The 13657-nt window shown below is 41.4% G+C and overlaps 1 protein-coding gene and 1 long non-coding RNA gene across 2 annotated transcripts; one reads left to right on the top strand and one right to left on the bottom strand.

The window, feature by feature from the left end:
• Positions 1-1135: 1135 nt before the first annotated feature.
• Positions 1136-3056, bottom strand: LOC306701679. Its single transcript, XR_013767242.1, has 3 exons — positions 3036-3056; positions 1980-2029; positions 1136-1508 (listed from the first exon to the last, which is right to left on the bottom strand). It is a non-coding gene; the product is annotated as an uncharacterized lncRNA (long non-coding RNA).
• A 773-nt stretch (positions 3057-3829) lies between these two features.
• On the top strand, positions 3830-11518 carry LOC306702284 (zinc-binding protein A33-like). The gene is made up of 6 exons (XM_079167864.1): positions 3830-4434; positions 5078-5173; positions 7348-7581; positions 7737-7759; positions 8260-8375; positions 9105-11518. Exons 1-6 carry the CDS (start codon positions 3910-3912, stop codon positions 9668-9670), a joined length of 1560 nt encoding a protein of 519 aa, XP_079023990.1. The 5' UTR covers positions 3830-3909; the 3' UTR covers positions 9671-11518.
• Positions 11519-13657: the final 2139 nt, after the last annotated feature.

Raw genomic sequence — 13657 nt, forward strand, 5'->3', positions numbered from 1 at the left:
AGAAGATGTTGGTGGTCAGGTCAGTGAAACTGGTTGAACTGTGAGTAATAACGCCGTGTTTACGGTCACTGGTGATGATCCGTAAACTGTGGACGACCTGGAATTACCACAGTTTCTGTTTCCACACAGAGTAGAGCTGCTACTTAGTAACAGTGATGACATATTTGGGGAGGGGGGGGGGGGGGGGGGTTGAATCCTATATTTCATGTTGTAGCCTTAGATGTTTGACTGTCTGTTATAAACAGACATTAGCTACCTTAGTTAGTGATGAGGATAAATACACCATAACAAATGAAGCCCTCATACAGAGACAGGATTGATCCTCTGCATGTAAAAACACACCTTAATGAGTCCTGGCACGCATGAAAGCCATCTTTTAGATGAACCTGTTTTTTATATAATCTTTCAAGAGACGACTATAAAAAAATAGGCTTATGAAAAAAATTAAAAATAAAAGACACTCCCCTGTTCACCCAAAAGCAGCAAAGATACAAATTATAATAGCTTTGCTCGTACGTTCACTTCCTGGTTTACTCTGTCAGCTAGTTTCCCTTCTTCTTCTTTGTTTTGTGTGTCTGACTCAGAGGCTGTGGGGTGTGTTTGGGAACCTAAACTAAACACCTGGCAACTTACCTGTTGAACTTAGTCTGTACTCTGCAGCTTCACTCTGAAGCACAATAAATGAGCCTTTATTAAAACTAACCTTTGGGCTACATGAGAGTTATTGTAACAAATGCAGCAAGTGTACACAAGTAGCAAATAGCGATAGCAACTTGAACAAAGTGAGTGTGTTAGCCTATATATGCAGACATAAATACTAAAAGTTTGCAAAAATATAAGGGAATAGTGATAGCCTACAAATACACAATGTGGACATTAATGCATCAGAAAAAAACATAAATGGCAAGACCATAAAATGAAGAATTTAACCAGCCAAGAACACAGAGTGCAAGTTGAGTTAATGTGACTTTAATAAGTCAAAAAATACATAATCACATTCAATTTGTCAAAAACATTGATGACATTCATTTTCAATTGCAAGCTGGACACAGAGTCTAGAAATCAGAACTGCACTTCTGATTTCTAGACTCTGTCCAGCTTGCACTCAACTTGCACTCTTACACAGAGTGCAAGTTGAGTTGAGAGTTGAGTCAAGTTGAGTCAACTTGCACTCTTACACAGAGTGCAAGTTGAGTTGAGAGTTGTCCCTTCTTCACTGTTGAAAACTAATCGCACTCCTTAAATGCGCCATCCACCTTGTAGCCCTTGTCCATGAACTCCTCACAAAACATGTCGTAATCGCTCTGATACTGGAATTCAAAGACGAAGACACTTTGTGGTGAGTCTTCGTCTTCATCCATATTTGCACGGTCGTCTAGCGCTTTCAGCTGGTTTTCTTTGTCCATATTTGTCACTTCTGGCAAAGTGACTGTTCCCTTGAACACCTTGGTCTGGCACCACTTGGCTGCCAACAAAGTGTGTTCCAGTCGTTTTAATTTGCCATTGTTCTGCATTTGAAGAAAAGGAGCATTATAAAAAACACCATTAATTTGAAGTATATTTCATTTTTGAAGTCACTTTGACTATAAAATATGAAACAATAACTAAATAGCACATTTAATTTCAACAAGAAAGAAGTGATACATCGTAATGCTACATCAGCACAGTAATACTTTTTCCAAACGTCTAAAAGTGATGTGCACATATTGCTTGTGTACCAGACTGGAGGTCCTTGAGCACCATGTATGTTGTGTCAAACCAAACAAACGTTGGATCGGGTCGGTGTTATAGGAGACAATAACCAAACTTTTTTGTAATGGTGGCGGGGGATCATAAGCAGGATTTCAGGAGTGTGAATAATGTAGTGGAACCCCAATTTGGAATTCACCATCCAATTCGGGTGGAAAATGATAAACCCTTTTGTTTAACTGTGTAATGATGTGTTCAGACATGCTATATCAGACTTGCACAATAATTACCTGTTGGTCTGTCGGGTCCAGCAATGCTGCTGGTTTTTTTATCTGCTCCACTTGAAATTAACAGAAAGAGAATAAATTGTGACATTACTTTCAGGATTTACTTTTCTCTAAAAGATGAAAAGTTCACACTTTACAGAGAATGCTGGATTCTTAAGGCAAACTGAGCATAGGCATACAGTTAGCCATAGAAACACAGTTCTTCATTTATTTATTATTAACCTTGAAAATGTTTTGATTTATATCAATTGCATTGTCCCGATATGACTTTGCCCTTCATCACGCAACTTGTTTGTGTCTTTGCTGTGTCTGTATTTTGTTCATTGTTGTCATTCAAATCCATAACATCTTCATTTAACACACACCACTTCCATAGCACCTCTATTTAAACAACTGCACCAGGAGAGTATCGCAGTACTGTGAGTTCAAACATTTCCTTAAACCTTACTTTATTCACACAAACATTCATTAATTTCACACTCATCAAAAAACCACACCACAAATAGTCTGTCTCTAAATGTAGCCTGCAGTAGCCTCCTTAATTGAAACAACTGTTGACATTGCTTATTATTATTTGCTTTTATTGTTACTGACAATCATTTTCTTGTATATGGTCATTCTATTACCTTTTTTGACATATTCTTACTACCGAACTACCTGTCTGACTTTGCGTCGCTCTTGAAAAGAAAAACAAATAAACCATAAAACAGACTATCAAAACACACACAGACCAGGGGGGCACACCCCTCTGCCCTCCGACACCCTCTGACTGCTGGCGGCACTCTGGCTACTACTGACACCTACACATAAGCAGAGGAAGAGTGAAGATATTTTCAGACATGTATTTTTGGATTGGAGATTTTACGTTTTTATACATATATACTTTTAAATGATATTAAAATGGATGATTTATTTTCATTATTTTAGCCGATTGTTGTAAATGACTATAAAAGTAATAATTTGGAAGGAGTGTATTATGTTTCCTTTTGTTGCAAAACCAGCAAAATCATACTTAAATAGAATGAATAAGAAACAAAAAAGTACAACATGGTTACTCACAGGATGTATACAGAGAACGGGTGGCTCCGGTGACTCAACTAAAATCATAAAACTGATTTATGGCAGCTGACCTGTCGTAACAACAATGGGTGTTCTCTAGAAATGTGACTCCGCCCACTCAGCTCGGCAGCTGCCGAACAGTGCCGCTCAGCTGCCGAACAGTGCCGCTCAGTGCCGCTCGACTGCCACAGTTGTGGCACCTGACTGACACAGTTCCGACACCTGCCACTGGGTGCCAGTGCCGCAAAAAGGATCTCGGCCCTACACTGAGAAACACCGAATATACAAACAAGGATGTTTGACCTCTAATCTCAGCGTCAGGTGAGCATTTGGACCAAACTTTATTTATCAACAACTTCTTAAAATGTACAACTGCAAAACTGAATTATTGTAAGAAAACTATATTAACCCAATTTACTAACTTTTGCTGTTGGCCTCATAGAAAGGGAGAACTCTTGACGCACTGATGGATGATTCCTTAACATTATAATCTTGATATTTATTACCCTTTATTAATGTCTTTGAGCCCAACTTGGTCTTAATGCTTTCAAGTGTTCTCTACTGCATTAGTAAGACACGTTGTCTTTGTAAGGGGTGATTTATGAGAAAGCAGTGACTATATTTCCCCAGTAAAGAAAAATGAGATAACACCAAGAACATTAGGTAACATGTGAGTTCCCTGTTATGCAGCAGCTCCATCGGCCTCATCGAGCCTGTTGCTGCACGCCTTCCGTGTCTTCCGTGAAAACATTTGCTGTGCTGCCCGCTTCAGACCACTCCCTCCCTCAGTGTGAACGGAAGAAGAGCACTCTTCTCTTTCCCTGTGTTGCCATCAGACGTTTGTTTCTTTCTTTAAGGACTATGTGCGCCGAGAATGGCGGACGCCAACGCGATTGAGGAACTACAGTCGGAGCTCACCTGCCCGGTGTGTTTGGAGCTCTTCCACGATCCGGTGATCCTCGAGTGCGGACACCACTTCTGCCAGCTGTGCATCATCCAGTGCTGGGAAGCCAAGGCGGACGAGTTGTCGAGTTGCCCCAAGTGTAGAAAGTCGAGCGGCGGTAAGCTGCGACCCAACTCGCTTCTGTGCAACGTCGTGGACAGCGTGCGCAGAGCCCGGGCCATGGACGAAGCCGCGGGGACGACCGGGTGGTTCTCCGAAGGTGCGCTGGAGGAGCCGGAGGAGCGGGAGCCCGGGTCCAGCATGAACAGCTTGGCCTCGTCCATCGGGCACTGGCCGCGCCTGGGTATGGACATGGATATGTGCGAGGAGCATGAGGAGAAGTTGAAGCTGTACTGTGAGGACGACCAGCTGCCCATCTGTCTGGTGTGCGGCATGTCTAGGGACCACAAGACCCACAATGTCATCCCCATTATCGAGGCCTTTGAAAACTACAAGGTACTTTCTCATTGGCTGAGTCTAGATAGGGCTCAGTCCTTCTTAGGCCCAAGATATGGCAATACTTGATATTAATCAATGTCATTATTTATCTCCATAATGTTAAGTCTAAAGTTTTAGGGAGTGCCGGGCGCTCCTTGTTCTCAAGAAGAAATGTATCTCAAGTTTGCCAAACATTCATAAATGTCTAATTACATCTAGTTTATTAAGATTGAGTTCAATAAATAAACACGCCAGAGCAAACTGATTTCTTTCACAGAGCAGATGCTGTCATTTTTGAAAGCAGACTACCCGTTTGCCCTCGGGAGCCTTTTGGTACTTTGTGTCTTTACAGGAATTCAGCAGAATAGTGTGAACTCCTGTAACTCCCCTACACTTTTAACACTGCTGCTGACCAGCATCAGCTTGTTTGAAGAGTCGCTCGGGAGAGGCCGCTCATGTTTCACTGACACTGAAGTTTCCAATTTTGTTTGAATTTGTGTGGGTCAGAGCAGTCACTTGAGGAAAGGGTGGGCATCACATGATTCCCATCAGAGATGATGTTGTTGTTGTTGTTCAGAGCAGAGGCTGATGAACTGTAATCTGGTTAAGCGGCACCACCTCTCAGCGATGTTTAGCATGTGATTGTCTGTTTCTGCTGCAGGATAAGCTGTCTGTCGCTCTAGAGAGGGTTGAGCTGCAGACCGAGGAGGCCACGCTCTTCCAAAAGCAGACCAACGAAAAGATCCTCCTCATCAAGGTATCGAGATACACGTGTATTTGTTTGTGAAGCATTGTGAAATATATACTGGACATAATCCTAGCGAAGCAATATGTGTACGTGTGTGTTTGTGTGCGTGTCTGGGAATAGAACCAGAATTTCTGGTCGCCAAGCAACATTCACCTGCATTCCTTCACCTTTACCCGTCTGACGGACGTGACAGATGGATGACTCATCCCAATTATGACTGGTGGTGATGCAACAGGTTGTTAGTCAGCGTCAGCGTTTGTTTGAACGTGATGGTTCTCATGTTTTGCAAATGCAGAGATCCTTCCTGAAATGAAACACGCGGTTAATCAACATCCATGCACGTCAAGTCCTGTTTGTCGATCTCACAATCTCTTTTTTCACAGGTGACACACACACACACACACACACACACACACACACACACACACACACAGACACAGAGTGTACAATAACTATGCCACACACCCTCGCAGAAAGAGATAACAGCTGGTTGAGTTTAGGCTGGGTCGCTTTTTCCACCACAGCAGCACTCTCCTCAAATAGAGGTCTCTTTGTGCGTTCCTATGTGTGTTACACAGAGATATGTGAGCGTCGCATGTTTGCTTTGCTGGAGCGTTTCTGCTGCAGCAGATAATAAAAACTACACCTATCTGTGCTTCAGGCTACTTTAAAGCTGTCTTTCTCTATCCTGTCTGTCTGTCTGGACGTCTCAGTATGTATATTTTCCTGTGTCTGTCTGTCTGTCTGTCTGTCTCGCTGTCTGCCCGAGTTATGTGCACATTCATAGATTTTCACTTCTTTGTTTCTCTGTCGGCGTGACAGGATGTGGGTCAACAAAGTTTGAGAGGAAGTTTGGCAATCTGTGTGTGTGTGTGTGTGTGTGTGTGTGTGTGTGTGTGTGTGTGTGTGTGTGTGTGTGTGTGTGTGTGTGTGTGTGTGTGTGTGTGTGTGTGTGTGTGTGTGTGTGGCGGGCTTATTATTTTTCCTGGCTGCCTGTCAATCTACACGTTTTAGGATTTGATGAAGTATTTCTATCCTTTACTTAAATTAAAGCACCAATACAACAGAGTCAAACAAATCCTGTTGCAAGTAAAAGCCTCACATTCATTATATAACTTAAAGGGGAACTCCACAGGTCTTGGGGATTACTGCAGCATATGTGAAAAAAGCTTTTTGTGGCTCCAGAAGGAGCTCAGTCTGATAAATGTCCTCGAGTTTCAAAGTGAGCTTACCAGACCTCTGCAGTCCGCCCCTCACCTCTGCCTGAGGCTAGCCACTCGAGGCTACATTAGCTACCACAAACATAACACACCTGCATCTCTTACCCAACCGTTAGTGGTCAAGTTGCATTGTGGGTAATGCAAATGTGGAACGTGTTGAATAAAAAAAGGACGATATCTGTGTTAAGCACAAAATATCAAAAGTAAAATGAAAAAGAAATATCCACAGTGGATTGTATATTAGGCTTAATATTATCATGTTATTAATGTTAATGCATTCATGTGTGAGTAGCGTTTTACTCTTGTAGTTGGTTGAGGTGGAGATCATTTTAAGTAATTTATATAATGTTTTGGTGTTTTAACCTGTAACAATCCATCATATTTAATAAGTTCATAATGTTGTAATATTGTGTACCTTTTTACTTTGATGCTTTGGCAACATTGTTTTGTTTTTTTAACTTTCAAGGCAACAATCATAACATTGTTTTCTATGTAAATCTTACTGTTATTAATCAGTACTTTTAGTTTCGATAAACGTCGTGCAGTAAAAAGTACAATATTATCATATGAAATGTAGGCTAGTGAAAGTCTCATGAGATTGAAATACTTCTGTAAAATACTGGAGTGCATGTACTTATTCACATTCTGCCACGAGCTATATCAAATATATACAAATGAACCTGTCTGAATGTATTTCCAAAAAAACGAACAGAATATAAATACCAAAAAGTCCCTGCAGGTTTGATGTCAGTCCCTTTCTCCTCTCATCTGGTTTCCAAAAGTGCAACAAAGCAGCAGTTTTTATCCACAGGTGATTCAGTCAAGTGTAATGAAATAAGAGTAGTGGATACATGTAGTGGATTGTTTATTTTACACGTTTAAGTGAGATTACTTTGGCCTAGAGTTGAAACATCACACATCTTTCCCATGTTGTTGCTGATGGGAGTCCTCCCTGTGTTTCAGGATCGAGCAGGAGATCTGGAGGAGATGGTCACTGCAGAGTTTGGCCGTCTGAGGGAGTTCCTACTGGAGGAGGAAGAGCGCATCAAGGAGAAACTGCAGAAGCAGAAAGAGGAGAAGCTCAACCAGCTGGAGGAGGCGCTCACTGAGACCACAGAGCAAATCAGCCAAATGGAAGGTACGGCCGACCAGCTTCGCCTCAAACTGACAGAAGAAGAAAACCCAGAGCAACTCAAGGTACAAGAGATGATGATACTACCCAGATATTCTGGAGAAAAAAGATCCATATCAGTTTCATTGAGAAAAGTGTTACACTCTAGAAGTGCAGTGTCGGAGATATTATCTGCATGTATTTCATAAACATTGGCTTGTTTTCATCTGCTCTATTTCAGGGAATCAAAGATTTCATCGGAGGGTGAGCATCATCAAAATCCTCCAACTCATCCTTATCTCGGCCTTCTCCCCTTATATCTCTATGTGACCTAAATCAAAGGTCTAAAGTCAAAAGTAAATGATGCATTATTTTGTAAGTACGTGTTGCTGAAACAGGATGTGGGGGCGTGATTGTGGCATAGCGCTTCATCTTTGCCACACATTGTCGCGTCTACTGGAAGCAGAAAGTCCAAGACGACTTCAAACTCAAAGGACAAAGGATTCATCAGTGTCTTGTTTACATTTCTTCTTGAAGAGGTGGCCTGAATGCAGATATGACTTAAAGGCCACAATGTGCTGCTCATGTCTTAAATATTCACTCAGTAAAACAAAAGAAGAATGCTATAATGTTTTTTTAACTAGATGTTCTTGATATTTTATAACGCCCGGGCCACACCTCCCGCATGAGCAGCACACAGCTGGTGTAGAGAAACCTTTTGCTTTAATCTATTTTATCTCTCTCTCTCTCTTTCTCTCCGTCAGGGCTGAGAGCTTGTTTGAGCGCCCCTCAGAGGTGGATGAGGATCTGCAGTCAGGAGAGTTTCTGGGACCTCTGCAGTACAGGACCTGGAGGAAAATGAGCTCCATCTTTCAGCCAGGTGTGTATATATATAGATATACAAACACACACATACACAAGAGAATATAATGCAGCAGAGGCTGACTTATATTAGTCAAACTCTCAACAACCTGGCTCCTACTGCAACAATGTGTCTGTCAAACATTTGCAGTCTATAGATCCCACTTGGGAGTCTCTTGGGTCCTTTTCAGACTTTAAAGCTCCTTCAGGGCCACAGAAAACGTTATACAACTATTTACAAAGGCTGAGTAGTAGTCCTCCCCATAACTAGTACATTGACTTTGACATGTGCTCCTTTAAAAAAAAAAAAGAAAAAAATAGAAATAGTTGGCTATAACAAGACATTTTTGTGCTTTTCATTTTCTTGTATCAACCTGCTCTGTCTAGAGAAGTGTTGACTGCATCTGCTTTCTATGTTCTGTCTGTCAATGAAAACGTATTTTGGGTCATGTGCCAATGACATGTCATACATTGATTGCGTAACACTAGACTGCAGTAAAGGATTTATCGGATCTATAGAGTTACATCTTAACGCAGTGTCATTTATATTTCATTTGTATCCGTGTAGCTGATGCTCTTATCTAGCTCGTCTTACACTAATTGAGCAGGAAGGCACTCGGTATCTTGTTGAAGGTCACAGCCAAAGAGTCTTTCTTGGGTCATTCTCTGTTGACACATGTTTGTTGTTGTTGTTGTTGCATTGGTCCATCTCTAACTCTTTTTTTTTTTGTTTTTGTTGCCCTCTTAGCTGTCAAAGCGGTGACCCTGGACCCAGACACAGCCTACCCGTGCCTGAGTGTCTCCCCGTGTCGCACCAGCGTCCACGTGGGAAAAATCCAGCCCAACCTGCCCAACAACCCAGAGCGCTTTACTCTCTACAACATCGTCCTGGGCTCTGAGGCCTTCTCCTCTGGGAGACACTACTGGGAGGTGGAAGTGGAGTCCAAGACAGCGTGGGGTCTGGGCGTGGCCACAGCCTCCGTCAACAGGAAGGATGAGATCAGCCTCTGCCCGGATGACGGTTTCTGGACCCTGGTGCTGAGGGACAACGGTGACGGCACAAGCGAGTATGAGGCATGCACCGACTCGGAGGAGAGCTTGATATATCCCTCCAAACCCCCCAGCAGGGTGGGGGTCTATCTGGACTACAGTCGTGGTGACGTGGGGTTTTACGATGCAGGAAACATGAGCCACCTCTTCACCTTCTATAATGCAAAATTCAATGAGCCTGTTTACCCGTACTTTAATCCCTGGCCGATTATCAACGGACAAAACCGGGAGCCACTCACCATAGTGACGCCACACTGGGGATAGATGTCCTCTTTGTCAGAGGACAGATTGAGAATATAACTGCAGAAGAAGATTTAGCAGCTATTGAACTTGGATGGACTCATTCATGAGCACGAACACATCTGCCTTGTCATAAGGACGTTGCTGTATTAATGATGTGGGGATGATGAACACGCAGGTAAACGAGGGCTGGGAATTGTTTAAAAAAAAAAAAATCTAATTTAAATTCCACCATTAGTACCCTTAAAGTGATACTAGTAGTGTATTTTATTTCATACCGGGTTTTTTTTTTTCAATTCATTCTATACCCATCATGTGATTGGAGGCATTCAGTTGCCTAAAATGCCACCAACGCATTTATTTTCATCAGATGCAACAGGCGTGTAATGTAGCTGGACTGGTGACATCTCAGCAGACCGAACTGACAACTCAGTCAAATACACCACGCTCGACTTCACCGCCCCTCAGACTGCATGAGTTGTAGCTGCTGGTGGGGATGGTGGGCCAATCACACGCCACATTAAATCGAAGAACGCTTGCGGTGATTGGCTGCGAGTAAAACTATACAAATAGTATTTCTTCTTCTAGATCTGGGTACAAAAAGGATTGAATGCAGGTTTTGTTTAACTGGAGAAGTTTTGATACCACTTGGTACTGGGTTGTTTCGGGTCGATACGTTAAAAAGATACCGATACCCGGTCCTACAGGTAACTCAGCCAGCAGGTCTAGACCAGTACGCTATCATTTTTAAGACTTAAGTTAAGATGAAAACTACAAAAATACAAGACAAATTACCCATTAAATGACATCTCATTGTCAACAAATCCCATGAAAAGACCAAAACCAACAATGAATTGATAATATTATCAAGTACTGTATGTGTAGTCAAAGTCTGAGAAATTGTAAACAAATGATTTAAATTTAAATTGTCATAGCAAAAGGTCTTATGTCAATGCGTTATTTAATACATTTGCAAAAAGCTTAAAAACTTGAACCACTTAAAAACTAGAATCCTGTTTTCACGGGTATTGAGTGTCGATTGATGAGGGAGCAATAAGTTGTAGAAGATGTACAGGTTAAGTTGACATGAATGGGTTTGTGGCTGAGAGACAGATTAACACGTTGTTGCTTTTGGTCTTGTTGACAATACGACAAACAAAGAATAGCCTGATGCTATAAGACTTTGTATTGGTTGTGAATTCACTAGAAACGAGTTACGGCATATCGCTTGTTGATGTAGCCAAAGACTGAAATGTACCATTGTGTGGGTTTTCTCTAGTAGCGCTATAAATGATCACGTGACTGCTAGCTCGGAAACATAAACAATGCAGGATAAAAAAAAACAATCGGCGTTGCAAATGTTTTTTGATGATGCATTCAACACATTTGTTAGAGCTAAAGGGTAAACACAATGCATGTTGGTGAAGAACACTGGATGTAAACGTAACTTTTTTTTTATTTTTAAAGAAAACTCAACAGAGCAGCTTCATCTGATCTCTGCAAAAAAAATATTTTTACATTTTATTAACAAATTGTGTTGCAATATCTTACTGTGTGTTTTAAAATAATGTCTAAAATGTCATACTTTTTACTATTTTATCGCTGTTATGTAGCCAATCTTGTAATTCTTATGACATGTTTCCTAGGAAATGACGTGTACAGTAGATTTAACAGACGTAATAATGAAATCTATTTGCCTTTACGTTACGAGGGACACTTACCTCTAAATGTGCCACCACAATACAACTCATTTTAAAATACTTTGTGTCTTTTGAAAGTTTTGACTGGAGAAAACACTGTCTAGACATTTGGAATTCGATTTTAATAACATGATTAAATCCCCGACTGAGGTTGTTTTGTTGTCCATTTAATTCCACCAGAGGGCGCCTCAAACAAACTGCATGCAGCATCAATCTGCTCCACAGCGTCTTTATAATGCAACTTTGAATGAACCTTAGAAGTCAACCTCCTGAAGTGCAGCCCACTCAAAGCTTTTAGGGAAGAGGTCATCTCAACATCTGTAGTGATATAGTCCAATATCACAAACTGCAAATGTGTATTAAAGGGCTTTACAATTCTGAGAAAGGAAAAACCATCATTACAAAAGTAAAAGATGGAAAATGTGGATGACGATATTACAGGTGGATTGTAAACATATATGAACTTCCAGGTGTTTCCAAACAGAACCACCCGAGCAGTAGCATTCAGATGTTTTACTGAAGCAAAAGTACCAATACAACAGTGTAAAAAGACAGTTTGAATTACAGGGGGAGATTGGGGGGGTTGTTAATTAGTACTATATATATATATATATATATATATATCCCCAAGAGAGGTTACAAAACCTGGTCGGGGTGTCAACACATTTATATATTTTTCTTACCTGTAATCGCAATTAAATATTACAATATATTCCCCATATTTATGTCTGAAAGAATCTTTCAATATAAGTACCAGACACCCCTAATGTGGACCATACCATTTCTTAACTTTGACATCAGACATTTCTTACAGAATAGACAAGAAAACCAGAGAGAGAGAGAGAGAGAGAGAGAGAGAGAGAGAGAGAGAGAGAGAGAAGGGATGCTGAATCTCCAAAACATCTGGAACGAGGCACCAACAGCCAGGTGGGCCGATGGTCCAGTGAACACTTATCAATCAAAGAACAACAGCGGCAACATGCTGGTGAGGTTTCATACCTTTTTAAACAACGCACTACAGGCATAAGGAGTTTAAACAAGAACCTGATTGATGATATTGCATGTTACGGCCATAGATATCCTCAAGGTAATCATTTGATTACCTGTCGCCTGTGTTCGAGTGCTGTGTTTACCGGTCACCGATACGCACAAAGTGTCTTTTTCTTCAAAGTTCAATGTCAAGGTTAATGAGATCGTGCCAATTGAACAGTAATCTGTTACTATACGAACAAATAAATAATGAGAATTGGTCTGACCCAAATCAAACGTATCTGTTATCCATGTCAGCGTAATCTCTGTGCGTCATCTGCCTATATATTAACCATAGACTGCTGGTCTGAAGACTTCACCTGTCCTAATCTGTAATTAGATATTATTGCAGGCCGATCAACAAGCAGTAACACAAGCAGTCGCTTCTACATTACTGCTCTTCTGCCACTCCCTGTGGCATTCATCCCCGTCTTTGATTGGTGTCAGTGAGGGGTCAAAGTGAAAGAGAAGTCTGAGATGAAAGTTTTTCTTTTTTTTTTTACACGTTCTCCTTGAAAATTCAGCGTTTTATTCCATCCCTCATCTCTCTTTTCATCTCGTTCATCCATCCTTCACCTCTCCTCTCTCACATGACTGATCTGTTCCCAAAATACAACCCCTATTTTTAACCCTCAGCGTCATGTAAAGTAGCTTTCTCTGTTATGGATCTGTTTTTTCGCCTCCCGCTCAAGAATTTGCTCCCTCCCTCCATCAATAAACAATGAGGAGAGGGACGGCGAGAGGGGCTGAAGGAAGACAGAGAGACTGAATGACGGGGTTAAAGTGATAAATGGAAACCTCATTAGAAACTGGAGAGAGTTCCAGCTATACATTATCCCTCAGTCTGGAGAACATACACTATCAGGGTCTGTTTCAGTCTGAAATGTTTATTGCGGGTTAACAGGAGATGCAAAGATGGAGGGAGATTAAGGGCGACTGGAGAGCAAAGTGAGACACTAACACCTGCCAACGTCCCTGTTTTTTATTTGAAGGAGGGAAAACACATTGATGGGTTTTATTTATACAAAAAATAAGCTTTTAGTGGAATCAGCTGCTTTGGACAAAAGCGACGAAGCTAGACGGCTGTTTGAGAGAGCCGAAAACCAGAAGGATATGCTCACATGCTTGTGTGCACATTCATGTCTAAAAATAGAGGTCAGCGGTGACATGTTCACCTGTGTGTGTGCGCATGTGAGTGTGTGCTCAGCCATGCTTGCTGGATGAGATTATACATGCAGGACTACATTGAGGCGATGTGTTGTAGAGTAAACAAAAACATTAT

Source organism: Pholis gunnellus, assembly GCF_910591455.1.
Source record: "Pholis gunnellus genome assembly, chromosome: 10".
In the NCBI taxonomy this organism is placed as follows: Eukaryota; Metazoa; Chordata; class Actinopteri; order Perciformes; family Pholidae; genus Pholis; species Pholis gunnellus.